Here is a 23,245-nt window from a genome sequence, read left to right on the forward strand (position 1 = left end):
AATCCGCCCGGGAATCGTCTTCGATAATGTAGAATTATGTAGCAGGTTGTATCATTAGTAGGCGCAACCAGTTTCCAAGCTCGTAGTATAGACTATCCAAGCGGTAGCCTAAGTACTGGCTTTTCTTGCATGGGCCTGCCATGAATTTGTTACTGTGTTGTTGAGAAACGCGTCATGAACATGTTCACAATCTATGCAAACACAAATCTCTTTAGCAGGTTGAGAAATCATTTTACATAGATATGAGATAACTGTTTGCATAGGTGTAGTGGCTATAAGCATCTTTTTGTATAGTTTTCTGAGTAAAATAAAAATAAAAAAAGCCCTTGACAATCGTCTCACAAATGTTCCGTCACTTTTTGTGCCTTTTATTTCAGGATGCAAACCCATCTCTATGCGAAGCTTGGAATAGATGAAGAAGGACCATATATGCTGGCTGGTCACGAGCAAGGTGAGGTGCTGTGTGGCTTAATAAATTAGGTTATTTTCAGGTCTATCGCAGCGCAGGACGATGCCGTTATTTTCATTTTCGTAAATAATAAATAATCGGGAAACGCCCATATAAAATGGTGGTGGTGGCCAATTAATTACGTCTTTTTTTGTTTACCAAAATATCACTTGAGTCTCCAATTTTAAAGAAACAGTTGTGTGGGTGTGGTTCTGCGAGAAAGTGCAGCCGTTGTCGTCGGCGTCGTCCGGGAATACCGCTGCCCCGCACCGCACGTCTAGGGGTTGCAGTTTATATTTTAAGCAAACAAAGAGGTAAAACTTTTGCGGAGTTTAGTTTTCTTATTCGATTTCGAGCAAAAAGGTCGATATCCTAGATACAAATGCAGCAGTTAGCTGGCGGTTGAGTAAGAGAAGCTCGATTATCACAGAAAAGTAACAAAGAATGAAACCCACCGGAGCGGTGAGGCAATGGGACAGTTGGATTGAGCAGTGCGCGGTTGTGTTTTATTTTTGGGGTAGTGCTTCAGGAACAAAAGTATACGCTTGCGCAAAAAGTAAAGGAAAAGGGAAACGTGCGAGAAGCATGCCCGAATCTTGCAATACTTGGCCGGAGATGTGGAGGGTGGGCCTGAAACGCAAGTAGAGCAAACAGTCGCAAAAGGCGTCTGTGTCGGATTTCGCATCCTCACCAGGCCTAAGTTTGGGAGAAGGGGGGGTGGGGGCAGCAGACTGCCGAAGATGCTCTAAGCGGAGCTTTTCCGGCATTCGTGCTTCTGCCTTGCTTAAAATAGTGATACGGTTTTACCGTATTTAAACTGAGTAGAGGTGCGAAAGAATATGTTAGCCTTGGTTGGCTTATTATTTCGCTTTGCTGGGTCGTCGGCACGTGTGACGACGGTATTAGTTCGATATAGTATTATTTGATGAAGACTACGATGCGTGACAGAGTGTTTTACAGTTTGACGCGATGTGTGCTTGGCTGCAGAAATAGCATAGGGCTCTCGTGCAAAGGCCAGCAATGCTGATCTATTCGCGCCGCCGCGAGTTTGAATCCTAGTCGGGGCAATATTAATTTATTCATTTATTTATATATACCTTGGTCGAGGTCACCCTCAAGGTCAAGCTTCGCACAAACTCGGTGAACCGTGTTTGACCTCGTGATGTAGTGCTTTCGCAGCAAAAAATAGCTCGTGGCATTTGCGGTCGGGTTTAGCGACAACGAAGTTGTGGACTCATTGAGAATGGCTATGTCCTGTTTTTTTTTTAAAGCGAAATGTATTGCTCCAGGGCATCAATGATGGGTGAAGGTGTGATGAATGATGTAGTAGAGATTAAATGAATGGAAAAAGTTTAGCTGATTTGAGGAAGTCTAGTAGAGAACGATGGTACGGTCCCTGCGTCCAGGCAATGTATGAAGCAGGGTTGCTTGGTGAAAGACCTGCTACCATCAGGTGCCGGATCCTTGTAGGCTTGAGAGCTGGGCAGTCCCACAGTAAGTGATGAATGTTGGCCTCAATGTCCTCGTGTTTACATATCGGACAACCTGGCCGAGGAAACAGTTCTCGGTACTGAGGCCACTTCCGAGTGATGGCTGGTGTGAGGGCAACCCCGACCCGGATCCTCCTAAGCGCAACCTCCTCTGCACGGGAAAGACCGCGGGGGAGGGTTACCGCACACGTCGGGATGAGGGCACGTGTGCGGCGCCGGACGAGAGTAAAATTGTCCAAATCGAGGCAGTGATGAGTTTGTATTCGCAAGGCGGGTCGCTAAATCTGCCAGGCTTTGATAGGTCAGCAGATCCCGTGGGACTCACTCAATACGTACTGGCTGCGGGATGCGTGCCGCGAGTCGGTGGATGTCCTGACATATCGTTGGACAGCGGCTATAACGTCGTAGCAACCGGACAACTTGGAGGGCGTTGTTAAGATCAGTGTGAAAGTGGGACTCGTGTTTTCAGCTGCTTGTAGTTGCTTTGTTTCATTTGTGTGATTACAGAGCTGTGACAAAGGCGAGAATATCGTCATTTGGCTGACACCAAATTTGGGGCGAAAGTAACAGGAAGCGTGTGCGCGAGATAGAGCTCGGGGGTTACGTCGGTGAGCATACGAGGCGGTCGGGTCAGATGGGAGCGCTCTGCCCTAGGAGGCTGAGGGATGTCTATATTTGAGTTGAAACCTTAGCGAGTTTTAATATCAATTGTTATTGGCAGCACCTCGTCGACCGTCGCAAGTATCGCGGAATAAATGTACATTCTTTGAAGATTCTCGTTTCTGCTGGGTAACGTGTTGTGGTTTAGTGCTGGGTGGCGGGATAGTAAGCCAATGTTAAAATATTAAGTCCTTGGCTTCCGTTATGGTTCAGCAGCAATTCCATCGCTGCTATAACCCGTAATGCGAGGTGTTGTGGCTGCCTTCACAGTTCTGCTTCGGGCACCATTTCATTCTTTGCAGTCCGAAGCTGTTGTCAAGCGTTTGTTGCTCTCATATTTCTTTCCTTGAATTATAGACTGAGCAATATGTCTGCTCAGAAAATGCGCATGTACTGATGAAGTGATTACGACATGGAGGGGTACTAGCAGAAATACACGGTTCCATTTTCCAAAAGGAGGGAACTATAATAGTGTATAGCACGCTTCTTGCTTTCGCGGGTTCACCTTTCGCTCATTTGCCTTATATGCAAGAATGCTGTGGCAAGTCAACTTCCATTCTCGTTTTTATAGCACAGCCCAATCATTTAACACCCCCGCTCACTTTTCTTACGAGCACAGCCCAAAGTGCGAATTAAGTTAACTAAATACATTAACTGGAGATACATCCAGTACTCGTGCTCACAAATGAGCCTGATAAACAGCACGTGTCTTCTGAGTGCACAGGGGTGTCACATATATAACCGAAATTAACCGCTGATTAGTTCGTCAGAGATATTATTGGCGAAAAAAAAACAACGAAAGTCAGGTTCTTATATAAATACTGACAAAAGTCGCCCGAATAGCAAAAAAATCCAAATAAAAAACGCCAACCGCTACTTATGTCATAGAACCTGCAATGCCTGCCCAATAAATGGCAAGGCGAACCTGGTTTGCGATACCCACCTTTTCACAAGGCTTAAAAAATATTTTGTTTTCCAGGAAAATCGGAGCTAAAGTACACACTACGAGCATGGTACCCTCAAGATCGTTGTGGTGTTTTGACATTCTATAAACTAGGTAAGTGCTGACTAATTCAGACAACAATTTCCGGTATTTTGTTCGGCAGTCATGGGATGCTGCGAAGCCAGGCGGCTGGAACTGCGAGTAGTAATTGGAGCAAATTTTATTTCTGCTGACGCTTGCCTCGGCCATACGTCGGCTGCTGGTATGAACCTTGACGACGGTTGTTATGTTACAAATTTGTGAGCAAGCGCAACAACAAAGGAAATTTTAGTTTTTGCTTGACACATTTCATACCGGCCGCAATTATCCATGCCTCTCCCATCCAAGCACAACGTTGAAGACCGAAGCGTTGGCCTTTTCGGATTCTCTTGCACTCTTGAGAGAGGCGAAATGTAACAAAGAGCACTCCCAATATGTTCGATGGGATAACTTTTTTTCAAAGCCCTGGTGCAGGACATCTTGACCAATCACCGGGTGATGCGGGAGTTTCCACGTGTGCGCCGTGACACAAAGTTGAGTCGTCACTTAGGAACCCTTCATCGACCGTTCGAAACATGCCTTCGGTGACCTTTGTTCAGAGCTTTACGCAGCCTGTTCGAAATATACTGAGCATTTTTTTTTTTCAATCATCCAATATTTCCCTATAGGACGAATTTGTAGTGACAACTTTGCACTGCCGACTTTAGAGATATGGAGAACCGGCCAGGCACTCTTTAAAACTCAAAGATTTTTACTTATTTACTAGACTCAAATCAAATATGGTGCAAGAAGAGCATAACGGACAAACAATCCTAGCTAATATGCTTCGTGTGAGGCACACTAACACTTTGGGGGCATACATAAAGCGCTGATAGCATTACAATCTTCAAGTGTAAGGACTCAATCCGGAGCTTCGCGCATATGAGCAGCGCGGAGCAGTCCCGTGTTTGTGCGCATGCTGCTGACCGCGTTTTTAAAATTAGTTTGATGATTGGCTTTGCATGACGCGCGCGCGCATGGCGTGACTTACGTAGCACTAGATGCAATCTGCATTCTTATGATGCTTGGTGGGCCTTCAGTATGTTATTGGTAGGGAACCTTGGTTCGAGGCAGGCCTGATGCAATGTTGCCTTCTGCTTACTTTCGTTGAAAATATAGCTGCTACTGTACGGAAAACACCTGAAATGTCGCTATTGGATTTAGGAATAATGTGGCTGGACCTGTTATGCCGCGAAAGCATTTAACAACGCTTCATCATAATGTGCAGTATTTTGAACCATGAGCCTGAAAGAAATTATTCCGTCGCAAATTTGCAGTAAACACCTCGCGCTCCAGAACCACTCTAAGCAGAGCTTTGCCCCAACTAATCAGTGTGGTAGATAATGTGATGCAGACATATATTTCTTCTAGCGATCTCTGTGAAACCTCTGGCTAATCAAAGCTATTATTTTTCGCGTCAACTAGACGTGAAACATTATAGCCGAAGGCGAATGAAGGAAATTCCTGCAAGCAATTCGTTTGTCATGTGTACAACTTTGGGCCGTATCCCATAATAGTATGTTGCCCGTTTCGCGCCTATACGGCGCCCTGTCAGTGGTCAGTCTGATAAACCCACGGCTTTCAAGCGTCTGTGGCAAGCGACCCGGCCATTGGGTAATTGGCGACCGGACCTTACCAGTGACTGAAGTTGGATGCAGTATACAGCCAATGGTGAGGCGCACCGCAGCGTTCTGTCGCCACCCAGCCAATGGCCGTATCGTTTCCCGTGGTCGCTTGAAAGCCGCGGGTATATTTGACTGGCCAGAGGACCGAATGGACGCGAAATGGCCAACAGAAAATGGACAGCTTATGGAATGCGGCGCCAGGATATAGGATAGTTTAAGAAACCTTTAATGTTCAACAGAAAGAGGGTAGCCAGAGGGCTACCTGCCTAGGCGACGGCCGAAAGGTGTTGACTCTTGGCGGCGTCTTCGTTCAGTCGGATGAGTTGTAGCTAAGTCGCCGGGTCGGAGCTCAGAAGGCCTCCCATTGGTATTTCGTCTTTATGACTCGTCCCTCCCGGAGGGTATGAGGACATTCCCATAGCATGTGGTCCAAGGTGGCTCTAAGTTTGCAGTTTGCGCATAAGACTCCAGAGGTCCGGGTTTGGAAAGGTATAAGTATGTAACTGGCGCCAGTTTATGGCTTGGTATCTGGTCAAGGATCTATCCGCTGGAGGAAATATAGCTCGTCGCAAACGATAGTGCTCTGTAATTTTTGTGTATGCCGCCATGCGATCCCTGTCTGTGAAGACCACCTTTCGGCGCCAGGAAAGACGTACTGTAATATAGGACAGCTCATACATACTGATAGCCACACACGAGTCTTAGGGAGCGTTGCCCATCAGCCACTTTCTATCCGTTAGCTTCAGGGGAGACAGCCTGTTCGGCTTTCATGCAGCATGTATGTATGGCGACTAGCACTCGCCACGTGCGGAAGAAGAGATAATGGTGCCAGCACGTGCTACACGAAACGCTAAGATATTCGCTGGGGCTGGACGCCGCCGCTCCCGCTTCCGCCGACCACCACGTCGAAGAACTAGAAATTAGAGATGGTTAGTGGCCGTGCTGGTAGATGGCACCACCGGACCTGCATTTTTAAAGCCCCTTGTTTTCTAGGGTTCGCGTGCATTACGTAATGACCAAGCTTTCGCCTAGCTTATCAAGTGCCTCCAGGACTGCGCTTGCGTCTCCCGGGCTGCAGGGCAAAACTTAGGCTCCTTCACGTTGCCAATCACTGTGCCACGACTGTTGAAGCATGCTCCGGCAACAGCTCAGCACCTAGCACCAAGCGGACTGAAAGCTTCGTCAACGTTCTTTTAGGTTCGCCTCCGTGTTCTCCTTAGCTCTGGCGTCAAGGTCTACACTGGCGCGGCGATAACGCCTAAAAAGACAGGGCTCAAACGTTTAAAACAAAAGAGTGGGGGAAAGGGCGATATCCAAGGAGCGCGCCCTCACGCGCTTTCGCGCTTGAGCGGTGGCGCCTGTGTTATGTATATGCTTGGGTACTGTTACTAATGTTGATTCATGAGCCTCTGTGTTCCTGGTTCATGGCGCGTGCCGACGAGGTCGAGAACCATATCAAGATAACGGCTAGGCCCATCAATAACCTATCCTCGACAGTGCTACGCCAGGTCATGCAAAACAATTCATGCTCATATATACTCTAGACGACGAGAGTGGCTGCAACTTTTTGGACATATTAATTGACGAGATCATTCAGAATCTGATGCGTTACCAAGTTAAAATTAACTTTTAGGATTTGGCGCGGGCCATGCATGGCCAAGCTAAACACGAAGTTCACTGTTCAAGAAATTTCCGTGCTAGATGGAAACCGCAGCGACATTTTTTTGTTGTAGGTAATCGTCTGAAGCTGCGCGACTGCTCTAGCGTTTACCAATGCGACAGAAGGGGCTAGTTGTTATGACATTGTTCTGTTGCTTGAATGTGCTGAGTGGAGACAAGGACTAAACGAGACAACGAAGCTACTCCCAGTCGTCTCATTTCGTCCTTGTCACCACTCAGTGCCTTCAAGCAATACAACAGAGCAATGCTCTAGCGTGCGGGGTGAATTCATAACTTTGCGCCTGATGTAGTGATGCTGGCTGTAGGAGCTATTTTAGTTCAAGAAATTGTGTGAGTTTATAAGAGATCCAAATGGGGACCATGAAACGCCGGAGTTGGCACGTTTGCCCCGGGCCCCGTATAATGGTCTTCGCTGCAACATCTCTGTAAGTTAACAATATGTTCTATTATTCCTCACAAGGACGCTTGAACTGCACGCAGAAAAATGCATTTGACAACTGTGGGATGTTAAAACTTAAATGCAGACTCCTGGTCATAACTTGAAAAAAGTTCGCATAAATAAGGCAAGTTTTGTGAGGATGAATTGGATTACGAATGTTAGTTTTCAGCCTTCGAATTATTTTTGCCGTATTTAGCAGATATTCATTCAAGAGGGAAGAATAAGCCTCTAATATAGACTACGCAGTTCTCTGTTAAGTGGTCTATGAGAAACCTCTAGAGCACGGCCAGGAAGGCGAATGGCCTCGTGTTTCGAATTGAAGCTGAAGGTGTCAGGTTATTTTGCTTGGGAGTCCTGCACTGAAGCGATCGAAATCGAACACATCTGTGGAGTGAAAGCTGCTTGTAAATCGCGGCCTCACCGCTCTCTTTCAGTGACTCTCCTTCAGTACTCCTCTGACAGGATTGTTTTTTGCACCTTACCCTTTTTCCTTTCAATTTCAGACGCTCCGCCTCAGCTCTTTACTGGGTGCGAGCTTCTTGTGTGGGATCATTTTATTGATGGTCCAATTGAAGAATGCCTGAAGAGGTACAACGATATCTGCAGAGGAACAACACACAGAGTTTACTGGATGGCCACTTGCAGAAAAACACACAGAGACACTTCAGAAAACTCAAGTGCGCACTGCCGCTGACATGAATAAAGAAGAGAAAGCAATTTCAACAGCAGAGGAGTGTAGGCGAAAGCTTTCTTAGGTAGCGTTGTTTTATTTTTGCTGTGTATCGCAGCAATGGTAGTTTTATGGCCTGACGATGTCAGGAAAAAAGGTAATAAAAGTGAATTCTCCAGCGAATATTTTCGAATATTTTCGTTCATGCTGCAATAACTGTTGCCAAGTATCATTGAGCAACTTATTGACGCAAAGAATCTGTTGTGTTATTTAATTATGAACCCCTTTTCTATTTGATGCCACAACGACCCTTGGGGTATCAAAAATAAATCAGTAAACTATAAATTTGTGGTCAAGTATTTACTGACAAAAGAGTTACTCGTTGCTTAGCAATTTCCCGGTCACAAGCATAGAAAAAATGCGTAAAAACGTAGCAGAAGCATTTAAAACATATTTTAATTTGTACAGAAATATGAAAAAACAATGTTCAAAACGGAATTTATATAGAGGAAAAGATAGTGACTGTAAAGTTTGAAATTTTTCCAGTGAGGATGCTGCTCCAAATTCTGAAGCGCAGCGCTGGCAGCGATTCGCCACACTGCTTGAGGCTAGTAGAAAGTGGTGGCCAGAGAAGAGGAGGCACAGCCAGTTCTCCGACGAGGCTCTGATGAGGTGGTGCATGGGCGGGTGGGGTTTCCTAGCACATTGCACGGCTATTTGATAGAGAGTTGCGCCAAGGCTACAAGTCAGGGGGAGTCTTTGTTGCAGCTGGATGTTCGTTTTGCGGTGAGGGGAAGGTGTCTAGCTGTAGCTACCGGCACAGGACAGCTTCGTCTCTCAAAGTGTTACAGTGAAGTGGCCGGTACCGTCTTTGCCAAAAGTAAGCTGTCAGCAGAATTTGCAGTGGAACCGTGAGGTACCTCTCAAAACCAAAAGTTCTCGAAAGGTGAGCACAAGAGGTACCCTTACCTTAAGGCGCGGTTTTACTCCAACGTAACGCGCGCGCGTGGCACGGCGACGTCACGTCGGCAAAACGCGACCATCTACACTCCAGCGGCGCCTGACCGCCGACGTGTTGGGCGGCTTCCAGCGCGGTCCGACGGCTCCCGGCGCCGAATGCCGCCGGGAGCCACACACGTTACTAGTTAAATATTATGTAGACATTTCTAAGGCGAAACGCACTTATCATGACATTCAACCATCTGAAATATAACGCATAGGCAGCTGATTGCACAGTTCACCGACACTCAAGGAAATATCAAGCTGAGATAGGTTCACTTGTAGTCATTCTAAAAGATAATATTTATTCACCGTCAGTTTTTTTATGCATTTTAACTGTTGAGCTCAATTTAGGGAAAAAAGATGAAGTGCCGCCCAGCGTGACTGTCCGCGAGTCGGAGATTAAGAAGACGACGTTCTGTGGTGCTCCGCAGGCTTTCTATCGGCGGCTGTCCAGGGATATAGGCAAAAAGGCTTTTTGGAACACAGTGCCATTGATCCCCTGTTCCCATACGTGAAAGCTGGGGGGAGACTCGCGCCATGTCCGAAACCACAGCGAAGCAAGAGAAAGGTAGCTCGGAATCTGGCTTGTCACACGAGTCGGGACATAGCCGCAGTCCACAGAGGGACAAGACACTACTACTCGACGTCAACCCAGCGGTAAGATCGCGGGGGAGGGGAGTGCTCACCTGAGGTTAGTGCATGGAAAGTATAAATTATGGTCGCAGTCTAACTTCATCTTTGCCACTTATGTTTACGGATAGCGGTCTGAGTCTCTCTGCTTAGCGAAATATGTGCTGCTGTTGTGCGTTAGGCTTGCACTAACTTACGCGGTGGGTCAGCAGTTAGGTGAAATATGCTGAACCCAAGGCCGTGGGATCAAATGCCGTTCACGACGGTGGCATTTCTATGTAGGCGAAGTGCAAAAAAGTCGGTTCGCTGTGTGCCGTCAGCGCTCGTTAATGATCCCCAGCAACTCGAAATTGATCCTCAGCCTTCCATTACGGCGTCTTCCACTGCCCATCTGCAGGCTGGATCAGGCGAAACTGCATTGCTGCTCTATCTAGCGATAAATCGTCTGGTTAGATATCAAGCAGGAGCGCCCGCGCGTCCTAGTTCCTCGATCTCGAAACAGACGAGTCATCGCTAGACGGCGCGGCGATGCAGTTTCGCCTGCTCCGGCCGTCGAAGCCGCGTCTTGGCTACTGCTGTCCCCAATACATCGTGCCATACCATATCATACCATACCATACCGTACCATAGCATACCATAGCATAGCATAGCATAGCATACCGTACCATACCATACAATGCCATACAATGCCATATACAATACCATCGATGCCAAAAGCGCTAAAGTGGTGTGATTTGCAATTGTACACAGCGTTTGAAATGAATAAGGAACTCTGCACTAATAGGCACCTTACAACACATGTTACCCTTGGAGCTTGGTTCGCGCTCCCCCACAATTTGATATTTACAATGAAGCTCCTGCTCTAAATAGAGAATATCTGTTGTGTCGGAGGCTGCAAGGGCTGCACAGATGAGCAGTGTCCGAGGACCGTTGAAAGAGGCCATTCATCACAGGGAATCCGTTTCAAGCATCGCGTTTAGGGCTCGTCATAACGACACAGTGATAACACATATGTTGGTCGCCTGGTATCTAGCTAGTGCATTCGCACGTGGTACAAAAGAAGTATTTAAGTGCGACACTTATGTCGGCACCGATTGTTATTAACTCTGAGTTTAACTCCGAGATCACAAATATGGAGTGCATTATTATATAAGAGACATGCACGTATTTCTTCCTCAAGCAATGTTTTGAGGGAAATGTTTTGGTTACTGGTGAACCGCTCACACACGAGAAGTGAAGATATAAAATAGCATGCAGATATATTACTTTGTCTTCATCGGGGTCCCGGGAGTGATAATGTAGTTTGAGCTTGGATTTTTGTATTTAATGAGTAATGTGTTCATAGATAGTGGTTATGTATGTGTCCCTTCGGGCATAAAGGGAGAAAGACCTTTTTTTCTGAATTGGAGAGATGCGATAAAGCGGATCTGAAAGGAGGTATTCCGAAGGTGTGTAAAGTCCCGATACATCTACCGCCGTGAGGATCAGCGGTGTTCATTTTCTGTGCTAATTGACTCGTGTGGCACACAGTTATCTTTTATGGGATTTGGGTATATATCTAATAACTTTACATTGAGCACGCAACCGCAACGACATGAGCAGCCCGTGACGACGTGTGTAGGAAAGAACCCAAAGCTGATTGAAACCAAGGAAACAGCAAGGGAGTTACTTTTAAGAGTGCGCTAGTTCTCCAGGGGTACCTGTTTTTATAAAGCTGATCGAGTGCCTTGATTTTTTTTTCAGATGGATTATTGCACATGCAAAGCAGGAAATTTCATTTTTGTTAGCATCGTCTAAGGATAACGCTTTGGGCACATCTGTGCCGCAGTGCACGAGTGCCATAGACAGACACGATGCGCTGTCGAGGTCTCAAAAACGCCACAATGGTAACAGATTGAATACGAGCAAACAATAGCTATGTATAGTGGTTAGCTGTTGCGTTTCAGACACCCCGAAAATTCTTGAAAATAATGTTTGACAATAATATAAGGTGACTCGCACCATCAGGCTCGTCTCGAAGTGAGGAGGTGGATTAGCTGGCGATGCGAGCCCGTTCTTAAACCTCATTTTGGCGGCGGGAGATTGCTAGAAATTTTTGTGGCTGAAGCAGCAAAAAAAGGCGCTTCTTTTGTGATGGTCATTCGTAGCTGAAGCGCCGGGTTATTTCCTTTCTCCAGGTGGTCTTAGACGACATACCTGCTATCTTGCATGTGTTGCTAAGTTGTTCGTTTATACGATTTCATGGATATATGAAAGGTTTCAGGGCTCTTTATATTAAGCCATGCGATACCAAACTATAGAAAAACCTCTTTCGCAGCTCAATAGCGTGGCTTGAAGACTGAGCAAATGGAGTAACTATCATTATCTCGTTGTAATATGCCTCTCGAGAGATGTGAGCTGTATCAGTTAAAAGAATTGCACAGAGGACATATGCCGGCCTTCTGGCTGCTGGGATACCTCGCTGCAGGAGGGCGACACAGGTGGGCCGGTATATCCTGGCAGTCTGCTAGCCCACTGATTGTCCCCGACAGGCACACCCCTGTTAAGGATTGTGAGGCCGCACTGAGAGATCACTTGCACTGCCAAGGTGCAATGATTGCACTGAAAAACTAGAGCCTTTGGTAAATACAATATTAGTCATTTAGGCTGAATAAGGTTGGTTACAGAACGGCCTGACGAGTACGGACGTGAAGTCAAACATCGTTCATGGCTTTGATTTTACGGGGTTTGACGTCCCAAAAGTACTCACGCTGTGAGACACCCCTTAGTGGACCGCTCCGGATAATTTCTTCCCCCTGGGGATCTTTATTGAGCACTGACATCGCACAGATCACGGGCCTCTAGCACTTCGCCTCCATCGAAACGCGACCGCCGCGACCGGGATCAAACTGGCGTCTTTTGGGCAGCAGCCAAGCGTCATAACCCCTGAGCCACCACAGCGGCAATATCTTTTATGGTCTGTGCGGAACGGTGACCTCAATTTTGAAGGAAAAAAACTCATGCCAAGTGCAGTTCGAAGCAGAGCACTACCGTTGTCTTCTTGCCCGTCTCTCATGTCTTTCTGTCCCTTTTCTTACGATGTATTTTCTTTGATCATGGATCAACCATCCCAAGCCTATAGGACTGCAAACGGTAAAAGAACAGTGGGTGTAGCTCCATGCAGATTTCAGTGAAAGTGCGTCGTTGTTACTATAACGCGGTAATCCGTCGATAGAAGCCAGCATCAGCTGTTCTCAGTGCTCCATTATTGTTGGACATAAAGAGAACACTTATTAGCAGCGAGCTGGAAATCCATTTCCTTCACAAGCGTCACGTTAGGACTTGCCTGCTGTTTTGGAAACTATCTAGGAAGTTCTGATTTATATCCATTTCTAATATGTGCATGCCTTCCTAAAAGCTGGCTGATGCTCTAATTTCCGCTTAATGAATCTATGAATCTTTTCTACCCTAAATACACTCTGACTACACTGCTATACGCATTCGGATTTTCAAATCTTGCCGTCCGATCTCTGTTTACCAGCTTTACCTGGAAAAGTGCTTTTTAAACAAAATACTAAACCGACTAGTCGATCATCTTTGTGCGCTCGATTACTGCGCAATCGCTCGCTCGCTCACTCACTCACTCACTCACTCACTCACTCACTCACTCACTCACTCACTCACTCACTCACTCACTCACTCACTCACTCACTCACTCACTCACTCACTCACTCACTCACTCGCTCACTCGCTCACTCACTCACTCACTAGCCGTGGCTATCTGTGAATCTTCCAGAGCGCTAAAGATACTACTGTCTTCCATTACCTTGAAGTACATGAGCATTCATTACCCCGACAAGGTCCGCTTCCCTCTTCTGGGACTCAACCTGGCTCTCTGGGGCGTGGGGGCATTCCTCATGCTGGGTTCAGTGATGATGATCGTGGACTCGTGGGACTCTGAGGGAGACGAGCGGATCCTGGCGCACCTGGACATGTCGGGCCTGCTGCTTTCGCACATGGAGTCGCTCCTCTTCGCATTCGGCTTGATGCTGTTCACGGTCAGCTCGTGCGGTTGCGTGGGAGCCTTGCGCGAGAACACCTGCCTGCTGAGGCTCTACTCGCTCGCCCTCACTGTCCTCATTGTTCTCAATCTCGCACTGGGCGTCCTGGTTTTCTTCATGCCTGGTGAGTGAGAAGGCTCCAGCCAATCGGGATAATGATCACTTCTAGGAGTTCCATCGTCCCTGCTGAGTCGTTTGGCTTATATCTGATGCATTCATTTATTGGAAGGGGTTAACAATATGCTAGCCTGAAAAGTATTGAGGACAGTACTTCAGTAGCAGCCTCGAAGTAAGCAGTCGTTGAAGGCTAGGCGAATTTACGGAGCGTAATGCGAAGCAACTCTTGTCTAGTCATGCTTCGACAATATTTCGCCATGGTGGTCTCCGATACTAAACACAAACTGACACAAACCACTGTAACTGTTTTCCACAAAAAAGATGCATGAATGGCTTGGAAATGGTTACCATAACTCCGCGGCCTACAGAAGACAGCTTCTTATTTTCCTATTCTTTCCTTCTTTGCAAAAAATAGCCCTATTTCAGGTGTGCGAACGTGAACAATGTCCGAAAAAGCCAAAGAAGCGAGGTTTTGTTTAGGAACAGAGATTGAGTGGAGTGGTTCTTCGGTGCCTCTTTGAACTTTGAAGTGTATGAGGCCAGGACAGTCATTTTCTTCTCTTGCTGGAGAGGTATAGATGGGGACGAGTTTCACGATTATGAAGGTATATATTTGATGAGTTTATGAAGAACAGTGCAACCGGCTCTCCCTGCGTCAAGTTCTAGCGTTCCAGCACACAAGGTTGAAATATATGTGACTGCAAACTTTTGTCTTTTTGTTGTTGAATTGTGCTTGTTAGCCTGTCGCGAAAAAATAAATGCGTGCATTGCGGCGTTTTACAAAGTTTTTTGGAATGAAAAACGAACAGGCTTTGAATCGGCCCAATAATATCAATGTTCGCCTAGATAAGAGCTAGAAAGAGATTAAAGCTCCCACGCAGCAGCTAAGCTATCACTACTCACAGATGGAGCTACTATGCTTGTTGAGGACCCCTGCTTCTCCCCCCCCCCCCCCCCCAATCCGCCACTTGAACAAACGCACTCACGCACGCTCGTTCGCAGTAATATATAATGATCAGCGCATTGTAATATTTAATGCTCCGCAAGCAAAAAGAAGCAAAGTCAGAGAGGAACGCAGCATATGCGCTATCCGTTTTAGAGTTAGCTCCACTGGAAACGTTTCAACGGATAGAATCCAAGATGGTGGCCTCCATAGCAACAACATTTTATTTGAGCGTTAAGCTCTACTTCTCGCGTTTCGGGTATCGCCGTTATGCTTTATAACACAAATCGTAACACAGTGGTTACATAATGGGATAAAATAACAGGCGGCAGCGGGACACCCGAGCACCGCAACTGGAAACTAAACTACAGTATTGTGTGTTTTTATCGTGAAGACTTTCAAAAATTTCCCCGCCTCAACCGCTGGCTCAATTGCGGCGAAACTGCACACAGAGCTTGCGTATTATGGTAACTTTTGTATCGTAGCAAGCTTGACAACGGTACTTACTTAGTTGAACCGTGCATAATGCGTAAACGTAATCGTCTACGTAGAGATCGGCGAACCAAAGCCCGCAGACGTTTTTTCGCTGAATGGCGGCAGTGACGCCATCTGTTTTCGGCAGTGGAAAGCGTCCGACAAGACCGCCGAGACGAGCGTTGCAAACAATATTCTTTGAAAGGTAAAGACTGGTTAAATCAGTTTTTCTGATATTTTTTCCGCTCAATTAGCCGGAAATGTTGTAAGCGCTTCAGCTGAAGCAGACGAAACGGCCGGAACGGCGTATTCAAAGGGCCACGCTTCTCGAAACGCTCGCCTCGGCGACCTTGACGTGACGCTTTCGACTGCCAAAAACAGATGGCGCCACTACCGCCATTCAGCGAAAAAAACGCCATCTGCGGGTTTTGGTTCGCCGATCTTTACTTAGTACCGTTGCAAAAGTTGCTACGAAACAAAAGTTACCATAATACGCAAGCTCTGTATGATGAGCCAGCGGTTGAGGTAGGAAACTTTCCAGTCTTCCAGTATGTCGATCCGGTATATATATCCCGGTCTGCAGGTGTCAAAGTTGGGCCACCTAGCCCTGACATTCGTGTAAAATTTGTGGGCCAACCGTTTATAGCAGAGTGTTGGTGGTGGCATACGATTTCGCGTCTCGTGCAGCATAAACATACTATTTAGGTTAGAGTCTAGCTCGCGGCAGAGATTCGAACCGGCGACCTATGTTAGGCGTGTTACCGCTCAATATTAGATCGCTACCTAAGCGTCAGTTCATTTTTTAGTTGAGAACGTACTAATGTTTTCTATTGCTGCGTGTTTATATGATCCGACCATTTACATTTGCATTCGTTTTCAGTAACAATAAAGAGCCAACGCACGTCGTCCCAGTTATTTTGCCGCCACTAATTTTCCTGGCGACTGGCCTTCGCAGGCAGTATCAAGAGCGTGATAAAGAAAACAATGACCCTGAACCTAGTCGTCAACTACCGCGACTCGCCGGATGTCCAGGAGCTGGTGGACGCACTGCAGCGATTCCTGAAATGCTGCGGCATGACAAACCACCATTTCCGCGACTGGGACAAGAACATGTAAGAATCCTTTGTGCAGTGTAGCGCAGCGAATCGCCTATAATTTGTCTGGTGATTTCTAAGCAACACACCGCAAGCCACGGCAGGCTTCTGGACACCAAGGGCCGAATTGCGAAGGTAGCTCTCTGGCAAAAATTCTTCGCGAGCAGCCAATTCACATTATTTCATTAACTGTGGCAGTCTGGTGCACAATTTCAAAATTGCCAGCCTATTATATACTCTCTATAAGCGTGATTAAGTTGGACGGGGCGGCTAAATTGCGAGACCTGGTATAAATTGTCGTCTCACTGAATTCCTCACTCTCTACACTCTTAATATATTGAAGCACTGCTCGCGTCAGCACATAAGGGCAGGATTATCACGACCTGACTGGCGCATTTCAGCTTTTCATGTAGACTGGCACCTTGCTCATATTATCATGATTGTTGCGAAGACCAGAGAGACTCCATCATAGGTGAAAACAGCTTTGAGTATTTGGTGCGGCGCTGGATTAGTACAGCTGTGAGTTTTCGTTACACAGAACATGGAAACCTTTTGTTTTTCGTAGCTTATTATTCAATTCTTTATTTCGTGAACACCTTTTGCGCTCACTTTGATCAGTTGTCATTACTTTTCTTTAAAGAATGGTTAGGGCACTCAGACGAACACATTTTCTAACGGCTGGGACTATTGTGAGGTCCACAATTTTAAATTCATTTTTCTTAGGAAGAACTGTGGTTTAGGCAGTTGCGATGTTAGAATACACGCCTTGCGCGAACTAGTGAGCAGGGTCTGTTTCTTAACTTTATCTGTCTTTCCGCACCAAACAATACTCAGTTCTGGCAGCCAGTCCCGGCGGCTACCGTTCGAGGCCCAAACGTATATGGCGATGGACAGTCGTGGCCTAATAAAAAGCGTGGGTAAACGTCAGCATGCGCCTGGCTCTTACGGTGTTTACTGGCAGCTGGTCTGAACGCCTGACCCGAAATCTTGTAGACATCGAATGCCCGTGCTTTTCTTGCACGTATGAACGCGAGGTAGACTCAATGATCGTCCGAGGTGCCCGCTCTGCACAAGCTTTAAGGTTGCTCTCAAGTGAGATCTTTCAGCGAGCTATGGAAAGAAAAATGATAGGTGTAATGTTAAGAGACCAGAAGCGGTCATAGTGGGTGAGGGAACAAACGCGGCTGAATGATATCCTAGTCGAAATCAAGAGGAATAAATGGGCTTGGTCAGGGCATGTAATGCGAAGGCAAGATAACCGCTGGTGTTTAAGGGTAACGGCGTGGATTCCAAGAGAAGGCAAGCGTAGCAGGGGGCGGCAAAAGATTAGGTGGGCGGATGAGATTAAGAAGTTTGCAGGCAAAGGGTGGATGCAGCTGGCCAAGGACAGCGTTATTTGCAGAGGCATTTGCCCTGCAGTGGGTGTAGTCAGGCTGATGATGACGATGATAGTGATGATGATGAGTGCACAGGGCAGGTCCTATACTTCCCAGTATTTTCCCATTGCATCACAACTGAACCTCCTGGGTCCATTTGGGTTGTTTTATTTCAATTACTATTCCCTCTTCTTAATAAAGAAGTTATTACTGCCTAGCATCCACATAATTGCAGCCGTACGGCTAACTAGCTTTCTTTTGTAGCCGTGTTGCTGCCCTTGGGCGCATACAAATGACTGGTTACTACCTTATTAGAAATAAGCTCGACCTAGGAGGATTCCCCGAAACTTAACTCCAATTAGTAGTTTTAACGAATAGTTGCAAATTTCAGATTTTTTCTGACGCCGTAGATTTTCTTGGTGTTTTATAAAATGAGAGTTAACCTAGAAGAAGAAATTTTGCGTAGATTTGTACTAGTATACTTCAGTAGCTTTGTATATCAGTGTAGATGAAGATCAAAAACTGCCATCTATCTTTCCCTTTTTCAAATAATAGGCCAAATTCAGCAAATATATTTCAAGTATTGAGGTTTAAATTCGAAACACATGTTTACTCAAATATTTTTTTTGCTAAGCAACATGCACTGAAACTTATATTTTTCAGCCACTAGCCATTCAGTGAGTGTCTGTATCGAATTGACACTTGTCTTCTTGTCAGTTTGCTTCAGTAGCCTTCTTTGTGGCCTTTTCTGCTGATCTTTGCGTAAAACACTTTCGGTGACTGTCCATCTCAGTCGAGTTGTTGAGTTGAGTTGAGGTGTTGAATGCTTCAGGTGGGGTTGACCTTGCTTATTTTGCTGGCAATTGCTCCACCGTAGCGTCACTTCTATGTTAATAATGTCCTAAAACCTTCCGCGTCTCTTATAATAGCACACATTCCTCTCCCGCCGTCACCATCTATGCACACAATCAATCCACACAGTCCACATCACAGTCCACTTCAGAAGTTCCCATCTATGCACATATTCAGTCACAGTAGAACACAGTCCATCGTAGTGCCACAATCCATAAACACATTCACTCACAGTATAACGTAGTCCTCTCCAGAAGACACCATCTACGCGCACATTCAATCACAGTAGGCCATAGTCCGTTCCTGCTGTCACCATTTAGAAACAAGATCAGTGGGCTGCGGATAGTTAAAAGAAGACGTGCAGCCTCCCTTCTGCATGTCTGGTTTCCATCTCATGCAACCATATCGCTATGTAGATCCCCGGTGATCGCCCAAACGCCTAATGGTGTTACTGAAAATATCACAGGACATTAACTCGGGCCATCCTGCACATACTGAATGCGAGCGCCACGTCTAAGATGGTAATTCGAAAGAAGCCATCCTTTGGTTTGCGCTCGCTAACTACGATGTTAAACGTCTTGTTGGCATATTCGGCTTCGCCCGACGAAACACTTCCGGAGAACCTTCAGCTGGTCTAGGTTCCCAAAACAGACTTTATGGGTCAAGGACCGATTTGGGTAATTATTCATGTCCAAATGATTTTATAGACAATTAGGTCTTCATGGTACAATAGGTGATGCGGTCGTTAGTCGCTGTCGGCAGCAAATATTCGGAAATACGTGGCCAAAAGAGCCTTGCAGATGTTCTCAAAGTCACCGCCTTTCTTTTGCTTTCACCACCTTTGCAATAAGTTTATATTAGCTAAACAAAAGTTTTAAAAACCAACAAAGGAGCGAAAAGTTCACGCGCTTAATACCAGAAAAAAAAAAAAGGTCCGTGTAAAACGTGCCACCAGTGCGGAACTCGTACTCCGCTTTCTTTGCGAAAAGTTATCAACCAACAACGTTTTCTTGCCAGCTGTTTAGTGGAGCAGTTTGGCCACCCATTGCGCACAACTTTTCCCGACTGGAACTCTCTTCCCGAGGCCATTTTTCGGTCCTCCAATTTCAATAAAGCTCTCGAGGAGCATTTTCTAGGGTGAATGAAAGTTGTATTTTGTTGTTGTGATCATTTACTCTAACCTGATGTATCCCTTTAGAATTTGTCATGTTAAGTGCTTTGTACAGCCCCTCCTGCATGGGCCAATATATTGGCCGGCAGTATCTGTAAATAAATAAACAAACAAATAAATAAATAGATAAAAAATTTTAATAAAAAGGAAGTAAATACATAAAAATAAATATCTTTATAAAGTAAAGAGAACCCCTGTGCTCACCATTCGAGACCTTTTTCTTTAGGTGGGCCGCAATGCCTCCACTTCATGGCTGATAAGGAGATTCTGTTGCCTGGCTATTTTTGGCATAGACAGTACCTTTTTGCTTTCCCTGGCCCGTGTAAGTAGAGCTTAGCAAAAATTACTAGTTTTGCTTCTCACAATAATCTCTTTCGGTAGGAGTGCCAGTGAGTGCAACGTTCGAAGAAATCATGTGTGCCCCCCCGACAGTTCGCTTCGAAACTTTGGCTGGCTTGCTTATATTAAGGGGCGCAAAATGGTATGGCTTCGGACCGTCCGTTCGCCTAGGTGTCATTCTGTCGTCTTCCCTGCTCCGTGCGGCGCCTAGTTGTTTCAAAAATCATGGAGGGGACAGTCCTCAGATGGCGCTGCTGCGCGTCTCGCGCTGCCTTTCTAAGGGACACCGCCTGTTTGTAGTCTTAGGTGGGCGCACAGGTGACGGCGAGAGAAAGAGCCTGCCAGTGTCTGGAAGAGGCGAGAACATAAAACAGATTTGCACTTTATGTTGTCTAAACTTGTAAAAAATATTACTCTAGATATGCTGATGACGGCCTCTCTTCTACTTTGTTAAAACTGCTAAAAAATCAACCAGTTGTTTAAAAATCCCGAGAATCTTCCCTGGCTACAAACAGTGAACAAAATATTGTTAACTAATAAGGTTTTACTGTTAACCAATGCGACCAGGAATTAGCATGAACTCGGGACAAGTGTTTCTAGTTCCCTTGGCTGCCACCACGTGGTGCATGGTTTTCAACATTCAAGAATGTCGCACTAACATGATCTGTGACGTGTGCATAATGCGAATGACCAAGTAGATAAAGAATACAACCTAGTTAAGCGGAACTTGCTGGGCGGTGTCCTGATTTCGTGATTACGATTCAGGGTGTCTCCATCTTCGAGATCACAGAGCAGCACTTTGGTCAGCGGCGGAGGCCTTTCGTGACAAGGGTTGAAAGCAGCTACTGCCCATACAGTATCACGCTAGTAATGAAATGACTCGCCAGCGTTGGTACCAGTGTGGTTGCGTTACTCGAACCTAATCGATATTTGGGGGTAATTATCTTTCGAATTTAGCAGTCATAAATGAGCCGATAGTTGCACCGAAAGTTTTCAAATTTGCGGCAAAGCTGAGATACAAGATTAGTGCAGTTATTTCTTGCGCAGAGCCACTTCAGGCTGGTATTTTCATGTCGTTGAATCTATAACAGTGGATTTGGGTTCAGTAAGGGCGCTGTCAAAATATAGCATTTCTCTCAATCGTTACAGCTACTTCCACTGTGACGTCAAAAATCCTAGCTACGAGCGCTGTTCGGTTCCTTCGTCGTGCTGCCGGAGGGGCTCTGGGAACACGGGCACCTTCTGTGGAAGAAACGTGCTCAACCTGTCCGACCACGATGCTTGGTTCCACGTCTACACCAGGAGCTGCCCGGATGCGATGAACCACTATGTTAAGGAGCACGTGATGGTCTTCGGAGGGGTCTGCCTAATCGCCGTCATCGTGCTGGCCTTCGTTGACATGATCACCAACGCCGTTATTGATGAAATCCACATAATTCGAAAGATATACGATCAGGTCAGAGGTGCGTTGGCCACCACGCCACAGGGACCCCCTTCGGAGCACGCATAAGCATCTGATATTCGAAATATAGTTCGGCAGACATCGTATAAGATGGATAATGTTGAATAACAATCCTATTTGTTTGAATATTTTGAAATATACCACATGATCTTTATGCTTCATTGATAGAAGGCAGTTATTACAGATTTCTAGACATTCAGTTCACGCCACGTGGTACGGAGCTGTTCAACAACGGAACTTAGCAAAATATTCTCACTGACAACTTTCTGTGGCACCCTCCGAAATATATAAATTGCATATTGTGGGCTTAACGCCCTAAACTGACACATGGACGATTAGGGACATCGTAGTGCGCTGCTCCGGGTTAATTTAGAGTGCCTGGTGTTCTATAACGTGCGCTGACATCGCAGAGCACACGGGTGGCTTTTTCATTGTGCTTCCATCGAAACGCGTTTGGTGCTGTTGCGGTTGATCCCGGGTATTCCGGCTAGGTAGCCCAGCACCCTAGCCACCGAGGAACCACGGTGGGTCCGTCCAAAGGATACTTGGTCTATCTATATGGGTGGTTTACTCAATTTGTTTCGTAGGAGGCTCGCTTCATCTCACCCGTGTGCGTCAAGAGTGCTGTCCTTGGGGTTTTGAATCATTGCTTTTCCAGAGTAAGCTCGGGTAAGGTCGGGTAAGTTCAGAGGAGCGTCGTGCCAGCTGTAGCCAAGGGGAGGAGGGTGTTGCGCCACCTAGGTGACGTAATCTTGTGGCGTCATCACAACCTGCCCTGACAGGTGACAGTTCAGTTGATTATTGGTTGCGAGAGCTTTCTCGGTAAGAGGAACATGAGTGGCAAAATCTCTGCTGGTGATGGGATAGAAACAGCCACCGGCCAGTGCAGTGGCGAATAGCGTAACCGATGCGCCACTGCGCTGGTAGTGGAGTGAGGACTCGCCGCGATCTACGAATTTTAAGTAGACAATGACGAATTCTGCATAAATGGGCATTAACCCACTTACTCCACCTTCGTCATGTTCGTGTACAGTACGCTCTTTTTTGGCGCGTTTTGAGCAGCCGCTGCCGCTTATTTCGGAACAAACAGCGCGAAGCGAAGTTCTCGCAGGCAGCGCTTAAGGCGCGAATCTAACAGCGCATTATCAGGTCGCGGATTGAGAGCGCTTTACTCGTGGCGCATTCTAGTGCGCGGAGCACGCAGACACGTGGTATTTTGAAATTTCGCTATTTTTCATTTTCACATATAAAAAACTCCGCTAATGCTACCTCTGAAAGGACATGGGTCGGACCATTTTCGTGGCGCTTGAGAAATTTCCTGTAGTCACCTGAGCATTTAAAGTTTTTTTAGAGTTATTTAGAGAGGTAACTAACTCACTGCGGCTAATTATTTACTCAGGGCGAAGAAAAAAATCCTGCACTACTTGACATATTTCCTAACAACATTCACTTAAATTGAATTTGAAAAAAACGTATTAGTTTTAGGGTTATTCACTTATAGTGGCTATTCCCCGCATTTAGCCGTTGTGTGTTTGTCTGAGGGCAGCGCGCAACCCACCGCAACTATGGCACATTGCACGCATACCGGACACCCTGTACTCATAGGGAGACAACGCACTAAATTCACTGGAAGCCAGCGGCGAGATAAATGTACGACACATGAACCTCCAAACCGAGCTTGTGATCTTAGCGCCTTCTAATGCCAGAACGGT

General features: G+C 46.3%; 1 protein-coding gene across 1 annotated transcript; it reads left to right on the forward strand.

Moving 5' to 3' along the window:
* Window positions 1–9,480: 9,480 nt before the first annotated feature.
* On the forward strand, window positions 9,481–21,581 carry LOC144097748 (tetraspanin-33-like). The gene is made up of 4 exons (XM_077630385.1): window positions 9,481–9,692; window positions 13,505–13,829; window positions 16,195–16,351; window positions 21,221–21,581. Exons 1-4 carry the CDS (start codon window positions 9,573–9,575, stop codon window positions 21,579–21,581), a joined length of 963 nt encoding a protein of 320 aa, XP_077486511.1. The 5' UTR covers window positions 9,481–9,572.
* Window positions 21,582–23,245: the final 1,664 nt, after the last annotated feature.

The sequence above is a fragment of the Amblyomma americanum genome, chromosome 7, assembly GCF_052857255.1.
Source record: "Amblyomma americanum isolate KBUSLIRL-KWMA chromosome 7, ASM5285725v1, whole genome shotgun sequence".
Lineage (NCBI taxonomy): Eukaryota > Metazoa > Arthropoda > Arachnida > Ixodida > Ixodidae > Amblyomma > Amblyomma americanum.